The 17,291-nt window shown below is 43.1% G+C and overlaps 1 protein-coding gene across 5 annotated transcripts in view; it reads right to left on the bottom strand.

Moving 5' to 3' along the window:
• Positions 1–17,291, bottom strand: part of Ttn (titin) — a 279,501-nt gene that overhangs the window by 32,897 nt on the left and 229,313 nt on the right. For all 5 annotated transcript variants that reach the window (XM_090342543.1, XM_090342544.1, XM_090342545.1 and 2 more), the window contains one exon: positions 153–17,258. In XM_090342543.1, coding sequence (XP_090198669.1) covers positions 153–17,258 — 17,106 coding nt within the window. The remainder of the gene's footprint in view (positions 1–152; positions 17,259–17,291) is intronic.

Genomic DNA, 17,291 nt, shown 5'->3' with positions numbered 1-17,291 from the left:
GAAAAATATCTCTATCCGAGATTTTAGTGTGTGTTATAATATGAGTATTTGGGAGTAGAAACAAGATGATAGGTCATGAAAATTAGAATGCTCTAAACTATTCTAGCAAAATTAATGGGGGTATGTAGATTTTCATTGTTCTTAAAACATACCTGTTATTTTGACTCCTTCCTTAGTTTCAGCTGGTAGGCCAATACCAAATTCATTTTCTCCACAGACTCTGAAGTAATAAGTGGCTCCTTCTTGTAAGTTGGTAACTTTGTAGGAGAGGCGGTTACAGTTGTTGGTAACAGAGACCCATGCTTTCTTGCTGGCTTCACGTTTTTCTATGTGGTAATTCTTCACTTGTGCTCCACCATCATTTTCAGGAACATCCCAGGATAAAACTGCAGACTCTTTGGTTACTTCATGTACAGTAATATTGGATGGAGGACCAGGAGAATCTAAGACTTTGACAACAAAGGTCAAAGAAGCAGCACTTAAAACATTCTGAATTGTTAATGTGTACTTCCCAGAGTCATTTCGGTTGGCATTTTCGATAGTAAGTGATGTACGAGAGTCTGTGGAATCAATATATGCTCTAGTACGAAGGTCAGTCTCTGGCTTGCTCCAGGAGACATTGGGCACTGGTCTTCCTCGGAAAGGCACAGTCATGGTAAATGAGGACCCAGCTTTGACAACCAAGGTCTTTCTCATTTCACTGTCAAGATCAAATACAGGTTCTTCTTCTCTTTCTTTTGCTATTTGAGGGTCAGAGCTATCACTGGGATCACTGGCACCAACCTTATTGACAGATCTTACTCTGAAGACATATTCAGCCCCAGTTGTTAATCCACTGGCTGTATATTCCGTCCCTCGTAAGCTCTGAATGGCAGTTCTCCACTCAGTTTCATCAGACTTTTTGTATTCTACAGTGTATCCAGTTATTGGGGCTCCACCATCAAACAAGGGCTTAACCCAGCCAATAGTTATAGATGTCTTGCCCGAGTCTACAATTTTGGGTTTGGATGGAGGAGATGGCAAGAATACTGGATCTTCAGCTCGAACTAAGGGAGAGGTGTCACTTGGAAGACTTAGGCCAGCTGCATTTTCTGCATAAACCCGATATTCATATTCACATCCTTCCCGAAGTCCTGTAGATTTCACTCTCAGATCATAGACTGGTTTTTTGTTTACACGCACCCACCTCAGGCTGTTTTTCTCTCGCCTTTCAATTATATATCCGGAGATGTCACTGCCTCCATCAGTCTCTGGTCTGGACCAGCAAAGTGTCATGGAATCTTTGGTTACAGATGTAATATCCAGAGATGTGGGTGGACTTGGAACTGTGAATGGATCTAATGCCTTCACAGCTACACTCTCTAGGGATTCACCAACACCATACTTGTTAACACCAGTTACTCTAAAGATGTATTCATTGCCTTTAAGCAACTTGGTCACTTTACAGGATGTTGTCCTCAACTCCGCTTCACATATGGTCCATGCAAGGTGGCTTGTTTCTCGTTTTTCTACAATGTAATAGTCAATATCTGCACCACCATCTTCTTGGGGACGTCCCCAGGACAGCGAGCATTTCTCAGCAGTGAGACCACTTATTTCAAGTGGTCCAGCTGGTGGGCCAGGCTTATCGAGTACTTTGCAATTAACTGCCATAGAACGAGTTCCTGCAACATTCTTCAGTGTGAGTACATACTGTCCACTGTCTCGTCTCACACAGTCTTTAACTGTTAACAAGGTATTATAATCTGTTGAGATGATTTCTGTTCTTGCTCTTTCTTCAATTTCTACTCCATCCTTGGCCCAGGAAATTACTGGCAAAGGTCGTCCTGCAATGTCTGCGTTTATCTTAAGGATTTCTCCAGCTTTGACAACAATGACATCTCGGAACTTGACATCCATCATAATTCTTGGGGCCTCAACATCATCTTTAACTGTAATAGGTCCAGTGGACTCAGATGGCTCGCTAACTGAGTCAGCAGCATTTCTTGCAAAGACCCGGAATTCATAACGCTGATCTTCAGTAAGTTCAGTTACTTCAAAGTATGTCTCTTGGACATTAGTAAAATTGCACTTCAGCCACCTGCCATCTGGTAGTTCTCGACGTTCAACAATGTACCCTGTGATCTTAGCTCCACCATCATAACGTGGTTTAGACCATTTAAGTGACACTGATTTCCTTGTGATATTTGTCACTTCAGGTTGTCCTGGAGGGTCACATGGATCTCTTGCAGGGACTGGTTCACAAGCTTTACTGCATTTACCAATACCAGCTATGTTTTCAGCATATACACGATACTCATACAGCAGTCCTTCATCAAGACCAGAGACTTTCATTTGAGTATCTGCAATGAGGACTTTATTTGCTTTTGACCAAAGGATGCTGCTTCTTTCTTTATACTCAAGGTGATAGCCAATCACTTGACTTCCTCCATCATTGACTGGTACTTGCCAGCTTACAATCATGGTAGACTTTGTGGCATGAACAACTTTAGGAGTACCAGGAGGACCTGGAGGGCTGAATGGATACTCAGCAACAACAGCAGAAGATTCACTGTAAGAGCTCTTTCCATACCGGTTTTCTGCACAGACACGGAACTGATATTCACTTCCTGTTATCAAGCGGACTATTTTAATGGATGTCCTTGCAACTGCTTGTGAAACCACCTGCCATGACGTAGATGTAGTTTCTCTCTTTTCAACAATGTAATTGCTAATATGGCAGCCACCATCATATTCTGGAGGATTCCAAGAAATGGTTACACAGTCACAACTAACCTCATCAATACGTATAGGTCCAGGAGGTCCTGGTCTGTCAAGGACAATTACAGTGATAGGAACTGTTATGGATCCAGCACTATTTGAAACACACAATTCATAAGTTCCAACATCTTCCCTTAAAGCTTCCTTAATAGACAGTGTTGTCACAGTTTTTGTTGAAGAAACGTTGACTCTAGTTGTTTCTCTAAGTATCTGACCATCTTTTTTCCAGCTTATAGTTGCTTGAGGTCTTCCTTTGAATGGCACATCAATCTTGAGTTGGTCATTAGCCTTTACATTGAAAGTATGGTAAGGAAGTTCAACTGAAGGTTTTATTTCAATGTCCCTTGCAATTACTGGCACACCAAGCTGTCTTGGATCACTTCTTCCTTTTTCATTAACTGCAGCTACCCTGAAGACATACTCTTCTCCTGCAGTTAAGCCAGACACAGTTGCTTCTAGAGTTTTAACTTGTGTGCAGGTGCTCCATTTTTCACTGCCTTTAGTCTGCATTTCAACTACATAACCAGTAATTTTGCTGCCACCATCACTTTCTGGTTTTTCCCACTTAATTGTAGCTGTATTGCGGGTCACATCAACAAGGGTTACTCTTCCAGGGGGAAGTGGTGGTTCAGATACTTTAATGGGTTCAGTTGTTTCAGCGGGCAAACCAATACCATATTCATTGGAAGCCAAGACTCGGAAGTAGTAAGAACATCCTTCTTGTAGATTTTCAATTTTAAATGTATTCTTAGTGCAATTGTTAGTAATAGTAGCATATGCTTTTCTTGTAGTTTCTCGCTTCTCAACAATGTAATTTGTAATCTTAGCTCCTCCATCAATAAGTGGTGGTTCCCAGGCCAGTGTCACTGAGTCTTTCTTTACTTCTCTTACAGCCAGATTCACAGGAGCACTAGGTGAGTCAAGAACTCTGACATTAACAAAAGCTGTTTTGGAGCCACTGTTGTTTTCTAACGTCAGATTATACCGGCCACTGTCAAATCTGGTAACATTATCAATTACCAACATTGTGTAAGAGCTGGTTACCTCAATCTGAGCCCTCTCTGTGAGGATGCCTTCAGCTTTTTCCCATTTGACTTCAGGTTCTGGTCTACCTTTGATAGTGACAAATAAACGTAAAGTGGCACTTGCCCGCAGAATGACCACCTTTCTGAGGTCAGCATCAAGTTCTATTTCTGGTGGTTCTGTTCTCTCTTGAGCAACCACAGAGCCAGGTATAGTTGCAGGCTCTCCTACACCTTCAGAATTGAAGGCACAGATGCGGAAGTTATACTCAGTATTTTCTTTAAGTTTGGTCACTGTGAACTGCTTTCCTTGTAATCCTGATGGCGGAGTACAGGTTGTCCATTCATCAGCAGCCGCTTCTTTGAATTCGATAACATAGCCTTTGACAGGTGCACCACCATCATAAATTGGCTTGTTCCAGGCCAACGTCACTGACGATCTGGATGTGTCTGTTACTTTTGGATTGCTTGGTGGACCTGGTGGATATAAGGCATCACAGGCACGGTAGAAAACGGATGGCTCGCTAGGTTCACTGACACCAGCTGCATTTTCTGCAGCAACTCTGAACTCATAGGAATGACCTTCAGTAAGGCCAGTTACCCTGAACCGGAGATCAGTTAGCGTCTTCTTGTTGCATTTGGTCCATCTAATACCATCCTTATCTCGTTTTTCAAGAATGTATCCCTCAATTGGAGCACCTCCATCATCTACAGGGCGTGCCCATGTAACCACCATAGAATCTTTGGTGATTGCTGAGACTTCAGGTGTTGAAGGAGGACCTGGAAGCTTATAAGGATTACAGGCTATCACAGGCTCCGATTCCAGGGGTTCTCCAATTCCATATTTATTCACAGCCATGACACGGAAAATGTACTCATTGCCAGGAAGAAGTTTAGTGACTTTGTAGTTGAGGGCCTGTACCTCTGTTGAAACCTGGGTCCAGGAGAGTCTGCTGGTCTCTCTCTTTTCAATGATGTAATGTGAAATATTAGCACCACCATCTTGCAAAGGTGGGCTCCATGCCAGGTAACATTTTTCTGCAGTAACTCCAGAAACTTTCAGAGGCCCTTCAGGAGGTCCTGGCCTATCAAGCACCTTGACAGTGATTGGTATAGACTTTGTACCACCAACATTGCTGAGTTTCAGAATATATTGCCCTCCATCAGTCCGTATACAATCTTTGACAACCAGTGTTGTTTTCTGAAGTGTAGATTTAATTTCCATTCTAGCAGTGGTTTCTTCTAGTTCTCTTCCATCTTTTGACCAAATAACATCGGGTATAGGTTTGCCACGGAAATCAGCTTCAAGAACGAAAGTCTCTCCTGCATGAACGACAATGACATCTCTATATTTTGGATCCAGTGAGGCATCTGGTGCATCGATTTCATCTCTTGCAGTAATGGCACCACTACTTTCAGATGGTTCACTAAAGTTGCCAGCTGCATTTCTTGCAATCACTCTGAATTCATATCTTTGGTCTTCTACAAGTCCACTCACAGTAAATTCAGTTTCTAACACGTTGGTAAAGCTGGCTTTCATCCATCGTCCATCAGGTAGATCTTTCTTTTCTACAACATAGCCTGTTATTTTGCTACCGCCATCATAGGCAGGTTTCTTCCATTTCAGAGTGACATTGTTTCTTGTTATGACAATGGCTTCAGGACGACCAGGTGGGTCACATGGATCTCGAGCAACAAAGCACTCGGACACTTTGCTAGGTTTGCCAATGCCAACAATGTTTTCTGCAGAAACTTTGAACTCATATTCGAGGCCTTCATCAAGCCCCGTTGTTTTGAATTTGGTGTCTTGAATAGGAGTCTTATTCAACTTGACCCATAAAATACTGTTCTTTTCTTTCTGTTCAAGATGGTAGCCAATAACTTTGCTGCCTCCATCATTAACTGGTTCATGCCATTGAACAAGCATTTGATCTTTGGAGACTGATGTCACAAAAGGAGTTCCAGGTGGACCAGGCTCTTTAAATGGATATTGTACAATCACTGGTTTAGAATCCAAGGAGGTACTTTTTCCGTACCTGTTTTCAGCAAAAATTCTAAACTGATATTCAGTGCCTGTCTTCAGCTTGGTTACTTTAATTGTTGTTCTTGCAACTGTTGCTGATACTATGTGCCAGGTGGTGGTGGTTGTATCTCGCTTCTCAACAATGTAATTGCTTATTTGGCAGCCACCAGTGTAGGCTGGTGGTTCCCAAGACATGACCACAAAGTCTGCACTAACTTCATCAAACTTCACTGGTCCAAGGGGTGGTCCAGGCTTTTCCAAAACAATAATGCTGAGATTTTCTGTCGCTGTACCTGCACTATTGGTTGCAGTTACAGTGTATTTTCCAAAATCATCTTTGCTACTTTCCTTAATGTGCAATATGGTTGAAGTAGCTGTTTCTTCAACATTAACTCTTGTTGTCTGTTTAAGAGGCTCACCATCTTTGATCCAAGAAATTTTAGGTCGTGGTCGTCCTATCACTGGAATTTCTATTTTCAGGTCTTCTCCAGCTTGGACACTGTATGTGTTAAATGGTAACTTAAAACTAGGCTGAATGGTCAAATCCTTGGCAATGACAGGAACACCAAGCACTCTTGGATCACTTTTTCCTTTTTCATTGTAAGCCTTGACACGGAACTGATATTCATGTCCAGAGCTCAAACCAGTAACAACTGCATTACAGACTTTGGATTCAGCCACAACACTCCATTTTTCTGTTCCTTTGGGCTGCATTTCAACAACATACCCCAGGATTCTGCTACCACCATCATGGTCAGGTTTCTCCCACATAAGTGATGCACTGGTTTGGGACACATCAGTGAGTGTAACCTTTCCTGGAGGAGAAGGAGGTTCAGCAGCTTTCACAGCATCTGAAGTTTCCACAGGGATGCCAACTCCAAATTCATTCTCAGCCATGACTCTAAAGTAGTAAATGGCTCCTTCTGTTAGATTCTCAACTTTAAAGCTTGTTTTGCTGCATTTACTGCTCACATTAGCATATGCTTTTCTGGTTGACTCTCGTTTGTCAATAACATAGTTCTTAACCTTTGCACCTCCATCAATAAGAGGCGGTTCCCAGACCAGCAGGACAGAATCTTTTCTCACTTCCTTGACTGCCAAATTCTGGGGTGGTCCTGGCGTATCAAGGACTTTCACAGTTACAAAAGCAGACTTAGATCCACTGCTATTTTCTAGCTTGAGAATGTATTTCCCAGCATCATTTCTATCACAGTTATCTATGGATAGTTGGGTAAAGTTCACTCCTTTTTCAATCTGAACCTTATCTGTGAATTCACCTTCTTCTCGTGACCACGTGATCTCAGGTGTAGGACGACCTTTGAATGGAATATGAATTCTAGCAGACCCACCAGCTCTTACTATGATTCCTTTCCTTAACTCAGAGTCAAGATCAAGTTCAGGAGCTTCCAGCTTGTCTTCTGGTTTTACAGTACCAGGAACTGATGCAGCCTCACCTAACCCGACTTTGTTGAGGGCACAGACTCGTATTTTATATTCTTGGTGTTCAATGAGCTTTGAGATTTCAAGTCGAGTGACTCTCAGGCCAGTCTGTGGAGTAACTATTTGCCATTCTTCTTCATCTGCTTTACAGATTTCCACAGTGTATCCCAGGATATCACTGCCACCATCATAGATTGGCTTACCCCAGGCAAGTGTAATTGAATTTTTAGTGGTGTCTGCAATGTGTGCATTGGTGGGTGGGCCAGGTTTGAAGACAGGATCACAGGCCTTATAGTAAAGTGTAGCTGGACTGGGTTCTCCAACTCCAGCAGCATTTTCAGCAGAGACTCGGAATTCATACTCATGATCTTCAGTTAATCCTGTTACTCTTAGACGCAGATCTGTAATGCGCCGTTTATTACATTTGATCCACCGGATGCCACTTCTATCTCTTTTCTCTACAATATAACCAATGATCTCACTTCCACCATCACTGTCTGGACGGTTCCAACAGACAGTCATGGAGTCCTTGGCAATGTTCGTGACTTCCAAGCTTTTTGGTGGTCCCGGAAGCACAAATGGATTTTTCATTAGTACTGGTGCTGATTCCACAGGCTCTCCAACACCATATTTGTTGACAGCCATTATTCGGAAAATGTATTCATTTCCTTCTAAGAGTTTGGTAACTTTCAGAGAATTGGTGACTACTTCTGAAGCAACAACAGTCCATGCAAGTCGACTGGTTTCTCGCTTTTCAACAACGTAATGGGAGATGTCACTGCCACCATCTTGAAGGGGTGGAGACCATGTTAAAGTACATTTCTCAGAAGTGACTCCAGTAACCTGAACTGGCCCTTCTGGAGGTCCTGGTCTATCTAATACTTTCACGTTTACTGGGAATGACTTAGAACCAGCAACATTGGAGGCTCTTAAAATATACTGTCCACCATCAATTCTGATGGCATCTTTTACAATAAGTAAAGCCTTGAAGTCTGTGTTCTTTATTTCACATCTAGCAGACTCTTCAATTTCCTTATCTCCTCTTAACCACTCAATGGTAGGTAAGGGCTTTCCATGGACATCAGCCTCAAGCCTGAATGTTTCACCAGCATTTACCACTATTGTGTCTCTGAATTTTGGATCCATTGAAATTCTTGGGAGTTCTACCTCGTCCTTGGCAGTGATCGGTCCAGTACTCTCAGAGGGTTTACTTATTGAGCCAGCTGCATTTTTGGCAATGACTCTGAACTCATATCTTTCATCTTCAGTGAGACCCGACACAGTAAATTGTGTTTCAATAACGTTTGTGAAACTGGCTTTCATCCAGCGACCCTCAGGCAAATCACGTTTCTCTACGATGTAGCCTGTAATCATACTTCCACCATCATACACAGGTTTGGTCCATTGTAAAGTGATTTCATTTCTTTTAACGATGATTGCTTCTGGAGTTCCTGGTGGATCGCAGGGATCTCGGGCTACATAGCACTCAGAATTTTTGCTTGCTTTCCCCACACCAACAATATTTTCAGCATAAACCCGGAATTCATATTCAATGCCTTCTTCAAGATTCAGTGCTTTGAACTGGGTGTCATGAATAATGGTTTTGTTAACTTTTGTCCACAAAATGCTATTCCTCTCCTTTTTCTCAAGGTGGTAACCTATAACTGGGCTTCCACCATTATTGATTGGTTCATGCCACTGTATGACCATTGAGTCTTTGGAAATGGCTGTGACAAATGGTGTTCCTGGAGGGCCTGGTTCTTTGTAGGGATATTGAGCTATGATTGGCTCAGATTCCAAAGCGAAGCTCTGTCCGTATCTGTTTTCAGCAAATATTCTGAATTGGTATTCTGTACCAGTTTTCAGTTTGGTTACTTTCAGAGTAGTTCTAGCAACAGTAGCAGAAACAACATCCCATACAGTGGTGGTTGTATCTCTTTTCTGAACAATGTAGTTGGTAATCTGGCAGCCCCCAGTATATAATGGAGGATTCCAGGATAATGTAATACTCTCAGCACTGACTTCATCAAATTTAACAGGACCTTTTGGAGGATCAGGTTTATCTAGAGTTATAATTTCAATAGATGCTGTTTTCTGACCAACAACATTGGCAACTGTGATTTCATAATGTCCACCATCATCTTTATGTGTTTCTTTAATGCTGAGTGTAGTGAGGTCCAGTGAATCAGTAACGTTGATTCGCGTGGTCTGCTTCAGTGGAAGACCATCCTTTGTCCAGGTAATTGTTGGCTTAGGACGTCCAGAAATTGGTACTTCTATTTTCAAATCTTGACCAACCTGGATGCTGTAACTGCTGAAAGCAGGCCTTACATCTGGCTCTATGACCAGATCTTTGGCAATGATGGGAACTGCAAGAGACCTGGGATCACTTCTCCCCTTTTCATTCACAGCAACAACTCTGAAAAGATATTCTTCTCCCTGGGTTAGGTTGGTGATTACTGCTTCAAGGGACTTTACTCGAGCACACTCTGACCATTTCTCTGTGTTTTTAGCTTGCATTTCCACAATATACTGAATGATTTTACTTCCACCATCATGTTCAGGCTTTGTCCAGCTGAGGGAGACACTGTTTCTGGTGACATCATCCACAGTTATTTTTCCTGGAGGCTGTGGGACTTCTGCAACCTTAATTGGATCTGCAGTGTGGGCAGGAAGGCCAATGCCATACTCGTTCTCAGCTGTGACTCTAAAGTAATAACTGCAGCCTTCTTGGAGTTGATCAATTCTCCAAGAATTTTTATGACAGTTTGTAACAACAGCAGCATATGACTTTCTTGTGGCTTCACGTTTCTCAACGATGTAGTTTTTGATTTTGGATCCTCCATCCAACAATGGAGGTTCCCATGTGATTGATACTGAGTCTTTGGTGATATCCGTCACTTTCAGGTTAACAGGGGGACTTGGTGTGTCCAAGACTCTCACAGTTACAAAGGCAGACTTCTGTCCACTGCTGTTTTCTAATGTGAGGGTATATTTTCCACTGTCATATCGATTGACATTGTCAAGAACAAGAGAAGTGAAGCTGCTGGTAACATCAATTATAGCTGCATCTCTGATATCACCATCTACTTTTCCCCACTTCACTTCTGGTGTAGGGCGGCCTTTTATAGGAACAAATAACCGTAAGGAGCCACCTGCCCTTATATTTATAATCTTCCTTAGTTCTAGGTCAAGATCTATGTCTGGTGCTTCCAACTTTTCTTCAACAAGTACAGGTCCAGGCACGTCAGCATGTTCGCCAACCCCAGCTTTATTAATAGCACAGATACGGAAGTTGTATTCATGCTTTTCCAATAACTTCTCTATTTCTATATTTGTTCTATTGATTCCAGTTGGTGGAGTGCACATTGTCCACTCACCAACACTCACGTCGCATTTTTCAACAATGTATCCTTGGATTTCACAGCCACCATCATATATTGGTTTGCTCCAAGAAAGGAAAACTGAAGTTCTGGTAATATCCATGACTTTGGGATTGTTTGGAGGTCCTGGTTTATAAATAGGATCACAAGCTTTTTGATAAGCAGAAGGAGGGCTTGGTTCACTAAGGCCAGCAGCATTCTCAGCGGAGACTCGGAATTCATAATCGTGATTTTCGATGAGGCCAGTTACTCTCAAGCGCAGTTCTCCGATCAGACGTTTGTGGCATCTGGTCCATCGAATGCCCTCTTTATCCCGCTTTTCAAGAACATATCCAAGAATTTCACTGCCACCATCTGATACTGGCCTTTCCCATACAACAATCATCGAATCTTTTGTCACTGTTGTGACTTCAGGAGCTCTTGGTGCATCTGGCACTACGAATGGATTCTTGGCAACTAATGGCTCGGACTCAAGGGGTTCACCAACACCATATTTGTTTACAGCCATTACACGGAAAATATATTCATTGCCTTCCAGAAGCTTAGTAACTTTGCAGCTGAGAGTCTGTACGTTAGCATCAACCACAGTCCAAACAAGTCGGCTGGTTTCTCGTCTTTCCACGATATAATTTATGATATCACTCCCACCATCCTGAAGTGGAGGTTTCCAAGCCAGTGTGCATTTTTCTGCTGTAACTCCTGATATAGCAATGGGTCCTTCAGGTGGCCCTGGTCTGTCAAGAACTTTGACAGTCACAGTAACTGATCTCTCTCCTGCAACATTTTTGGCTTTCAGAATGTAATTGCCACTGTCAACACGGATTGCATCTTTTACACTGAGGCTGGTGGCAAAGTCAGTGCTCTTAATTTCTAACCTTGCTGTGCTTGACAGGTCGTGATCCCCTTTTACCCACTGAGTGGTTGGTATTGGTTTGCCATATATGTCAGCATCGATCTTGAATGACTCGCCAGCATGAACCACAATCGTGTCTTTGTACTTGGGGTCCATACTTATTCTTGGTGGCTCTACCTCATCTCTTGCTGTTATTGCCCCTGTGCTTTCTGAAGGCTCACTGAACACTCCTGCAGCATTTCGAGCTATGACCCGGAATTCATATCTATGATCTTCAACTAGGCCAGTAACTTCAAATTGGGTGTCAATGATATTTGTAAAACTGGCTTTCATCCAGCGGCCATCAGGTAGTTCTTTCTTCTCAACAACATAACCAGTGATCTTGCTTCCACCATCATAGGTAGGTTTTTTCCACTGAAGAGTCACTGAGTTCCTTGTAACAATGATTGCCTCTGGTCGGCCTGGTGGATCGCATGGGTCACGGGCTACGTAGCATTCTGAGGGTTTGCTCGGCTTGCCGATGCCCACAATGTTCTCTGCAGAGACCCTAAATTCATATTCAATGCCTTCTTCCAGGCCAGTTGTCTTAAACTTGGTTTGAGGAATAGGTGTTTTATTTAACTTGATCCACAGGATGCTATTTCTTTCCTTGCGTTCTAGATGATAGCCAATGACTTTGCTTCCTCCATCACTGACTGGTTCATGCCATTGTACCTCCATGCTGTCCTTGGAGGAGAGGGTGACGAATGGTGTGCCAGGTGGTCCAGGAACTTTAAATGGGTACTGGGCAATAATGGGCTCTGAGTTCAGGTAAGTACTCTTCCCATATCGGTTCTCAGCAGCAATCCTAAACTGATATTCACACCCAGTCTTCAATCGGCAGGCCTTTATCGTTGTTCTTGCAACTGTAGCTGACACAATTTGCCAGGTCGTGGTAGATGTGTCTCGTTTCTCAACAATGTAATTATTGATAGAACTTCCACCATCATACTTTGGTGGTTGCCAGGAAAGTGTGATACTATCGGCTGTCACTTCATCCATTTTAACTGGTCCAGTTGGAGGCCCTGGTTTGTCAAGAACAATAACATTGAGTGTTTCAGTGGCTTCACCAGCTGAGTTAGTCAGTTTAACTACATAATGACCAACATCTTCTCGGCATGCTTCTTTGATTGTCAGTAGTGAGTTATTTTCTGTGCTTTCTGCATTCACTCTAGTTGTCTGCTTCAGGGGCACATCATCTTTATGCCAGGTTACAGCAGGGGGAGGGCGTCCAATGAATGGTACATCAATCTTAAGGTCTTCGCCAGCCAGTACAGTGAAAGTATTGAAGAGGAGTTTGAAGGCCGGTGGAATGACGAGATCTTTGGCAATCACTGGGACGCTCAGTTGTCTAGGATCACTGATGCCTTTTTCATTTTGTGCTGAAACACGGAAGGAGTATTCTTCACCCTGAATCAATCCAGTTATTGTGGCTTCGGTGACTTTGACAGTGGCACATGTGGCCCATTTGTCACTACCTTTGCTCTGCATTTCTACAATGTACCCTAGAATTCGGCTGCCTCCATCATGTTCTGGTTTCTCCCAAGAGAGGGATACACTGTTTCTTGTGACATCCACCAAAGTTATTTTTCCTGGAGGAAGAGGCCGTTCTGATGCTTTCACAGACTCTGAAGTTTCAGCAGGCAGGCCAACTCCATATTCATTTTCAGCAAGAACCCTGAAATAGTAACTGCAGCCTTCTTGAAGCTGCTCTACCTTCCAGGACGTCTTGTGGCAGTTTGTTGCAACAGTTGAATATGCTTTTCTTGTTGATTCCCGCTTTTCAACAATGTAGTTCTTTATTTTTGAGCCTCCGTCAAGGAGAGGAGGCTCCCAGGTCAATGTGACAGATGTCTTTGTGACCTCCTTTATCTTCAGGTCCTGCGGAGGGCCTGGTGTATCCAGCACTCTAACATTGACAAATGCAGACTTACTACCTGAGCTGTTTTCTACAGTTAGTATGTACTTGCCACTGTCAAACCTGTTGACATTTCCAACAATAAGCAGGGTGTAAGAGCTTGTAGATTCAATGCTAGCTTTATCCAAAGATTCTCCATGTTCCCGAGCCCACTTCACCTCTGGTGCTGGTCTTCCTTTGATTGGAACAAAAAGTCTCAGGGTGCAACAGGCTCTTATAGTGACAACTTTGCGCAAGTCTGCATCCAGTTCAATCTCTGGAGGGAGCATTCTCTCTTCAGCTTTAGGAGTCCCAGGAACAAGGGCAGGTTCTCCAAGTCCCTCAGAATTCATGGCATAGATGCGGATTTTATATTCCTGGTTCTCTGTGAGACCGGTGATAGTATAGGAAGTTGCTTTAAGCCCAGCAGGTGGTGTGACAATCTGCCATTCATCTTCTTCTGGCAGGGCAATCTCAACCATATACCCAGTGATTTCTGAACCACCATCATAGATAGGTTTGTTCCATGCAATTGAAATGGATGATCTGCTTGTATCAAGAACACGTGGGTTACCTGGTGGGCCAGGTTTAAACACAGTGTCACAAGCTTTATAAAACGGACTGGTTGAACTTGGTGCACTAATCCCAGCTGCATTTTCAGCCATGATCCGGAACTCATATTCATGTCCTTCTGTCAGTCCGGACACTTTATATCTTAAATCAGTTAGAGTCTTCTTGTTGCATTTCACCCAGCGTTGGCCAGCTTTATCACGCCTTTCCACGATGTAATTTGTGATTTCACTTCCACCATCAGAGTCAGGGTGTCCCCAGCAGACAACCATGGAATCTTTAGTAATAGTTGTAACTTCAGGGTTTTTGGGTGGATCAGGGGGTCCGTAAGGATCTACTGCAAGCACAGGCTCAGATTCTAGTGGCTCCCCAACTCCATATTTGTTTACAGCCATGACCCGGAATATGTATTCATTGCCTTTCAAAAGTTTGGTGACTTTCAGTTTTGTTACCTGGACTTCGGAGGCTACGTTTGTCCATGCTAACCTGCTAGTTTCACGTTTCTGTACTATATAATGATCAATTTTGGCACCTCCATCATCCAACGGAGGCAACCATGACAAGACACACTTTTCTGCTGTTACATCAGACACAGCTAATGGTCCTTCAGGTGGCCCTGGTCTGTCGAGAACTTTGACATTGAAGATATGCTTGGCAAAACCACCAGGATTGGTTGCTGTAAGGATATAACCACCACTGTCTTTTCTTGACGAATCCTTATTTGTCAGATTAGTGGAGAAATCTGCAATTTTTATTTCTAATTTTCCTGTGCCTTCAAGATCCTTTCCATCTTTGGTCCATTCCATTGTTGGAGGTGGGCGACCTGAAACATCGGCTTCCAGTTTGAATGTTTCCCCTGCTTTCAATATAATTGTGTCCTTAAATTTAACATCTACCATTATCCTTGGTGCTTCAAGATCATCCCTGCATGTGATGGCATCTGATGGCTCAGATGGTGGACTAATAGCACCAGCAGCATTTTTGGCAATCACACGGAACTCATAGGCAGCATCTTCTGTTAGGCCACTGACTGTAAATTCATTCTCCAAGATGTTGCTGAAGTTAGCCTTCAACCACCGTCCATTAGGAAGGTCTCTCTTTTCAACTACATAACTAGTAATTTTAAAGCCTCCAGTATATTCAGGCTTTGCCCATTTAAGTGCCACTGTGTGTCTAGTGATATTTATAGGTACTGGTTTCCCAGGTGGGTCGATGGGATCCAAGGCAAACATCGGTTCAGATGGTTTGCTTGGCTTACTTTTGCCTGCCATGTTTTCTGCAATTACTCGGAACTCATAAGCAATACCATCTGTAAGTCCAGTTGATTTGAAAATGTTGCCTGGTACTAATGCTTTGCTCACTGTCTGCCAGAGAATACCATTTCGTTCTTTTCTTTCAATGTGATATCCTAAAATGGGGCTTCCACCATCAAAAAGTGGCTCATTCCAGCTAATTGTCATTGAGTCCTTAGTAACTGCTGTTACCTGAGGGGTACCAGGAGGCCCAGGAACCTTAAATGGATAGTTGGCAACTACAGATGCTGAGGTGATGCCTGGTCCAACTCCATATCTATTCTGAGCTTTTACACGGAATTGATACTCCACTCCAGTAGTAAGATGAGTGGCTTTATAGGTAGTGCGAATCACTGTGGTTGCTAACTCCACCCATGTAGTACTATCGGTCTGACGCATTTCTACCACATAGTTGCTTATTGGTACACCTCCATCATTCTCAGGTGGGTCCCAGGAGAAGGTCACAAAGTCGGAAGAAACTTCATCAAATTTGATTGGACCAGTTGGTGGCCCTGGAATATCATGGACTTGAATGGTAATGACATCACCAACCTCTCCCACTGTGTTTCTTGCAGTTAGTGGATAGGGACCGCTATCACTTCTGACACACTCATTGATATTCAAGATTGTGGAAGTCGCTGTGTTTTCAAAGTTTACTCTCTGTGTCTGTTTAAGAATTTGGTCTCCTTTCTTCCAGGTAACTGTGGGTTTTGGTCGACCGAGCACTGGAATTTCAACCTTGATATTGTCACCAGCTCGGGCGATGACCAATTTCTGGTAGATGCCACGGAGGTCCAACTCTGGAAGCATTGTCTGCTCCTTGACGATGACAGGTCTGCTTTCTCGAGGGGCACTTCTCCCGGCACTGTTCACTGCCATCACTTGGAAGGTATATTCCTCCCCTTCAGTAAGATTTTTCACGACACATTCTAAACCTTTTACAGTTGTGATATGGGTCCACTGATCAGAGCCTTTTCTTTGGGCTTCAATCACATAGCCAGTGATCTTACTGCCACCATCATGTCTGGGTTTGGGCCATGCCAGGCTGACTGTGTTCTTAGTTATGTCCATAATGTTAAGGCTATCTGGGGGTGATGGTGCTTCAGAGGCTTTTACAGGTTCTGTGGTTTCTGTTGGCTCACCAATTCCATATTCATTTTCTGCCATTACTCTGAAGAAGTATTCACATCCTTCAGACAACCCAGTAACTTTATATGTACACTTATGACACTTGGTGGTGACTGTAGAATAAGATTTCCTTGTTGCTTCACGTTTTTCCACAATATAGTTTGTAATTCGTGATCCTCCATCTATTAGAGGGAGGTCCCAGTGCAAGGTGACACTGTCCTTTGTGATATCTGTAGGCCTCAGGTTAAGGACAGGACCTGGTGTATCCAAGACTCTGACATTAACAAAGCCACTTTTCTTCCCGGCAGGGTTTTCAATGGTCATCACAAATTTGCCAGTGTCATATCTGTTACATTCTGGAATAATCAGAAGAGTAAATGACTCTGTATTCTCTATGTTGGCTCGGTGTTTCAGGTTGATATCGTCTTTGGTCCACGTCACTTCGGGAGCAGGACGACCTTTAATGGGCACAAAAATTCGAATACTGAGTCCTGCTCTAACAACAAGTGTTCTCCGCAGCTCAGCATCTAGTTCAAAATCAGGAGCCATTTCCCGATCTACAATTTCAACGTTTGGAATCAATGCTGGCTCCCCAATGCCTGCCTCATTGATGGCACTAATTCTGAAGTTGTATTTTTCTTTAGTTTGAAGATCAGGGACAACAAATTGGGTGATTCTGAGGGCAGTTCCTGTTGTATCTTTTACCCAGGCATCGTCTCCTACTTTTTGATGCTCTACCACATAGCCAGTGATTTCAAGTCCACCATCATAGTGAGGCTTGCCCCACGCCAAGGAAGCAGATTTCTTGGTGGTATCAGTGACATGTGCATTTGAAGGTGGGCCTGGAGGGTCTGAAAAAGAAAAAAAAGATAAAAATTATATGT

The sequence above is a fragment of the Megascapheus bottae genome, chromosome 12, assembly GCF_031878675.1.
Source record: "Megascapheus bottae isolate mThoBot1 chromosome 12, mThoBot2.hap1, whole genome shotgun sequence".
Lineage (NCBI taxonomy): Eukaryota > Metazoa > Chordata > Mammalia > Rodentia > Geomyidae > Megascapheus > Megascapheus bottae.
The sequence above is the reverse complement of the archived record's forward strand: the minus strand, read 5'-3'. Positions and strand labels throughout refer to the sequence as shown.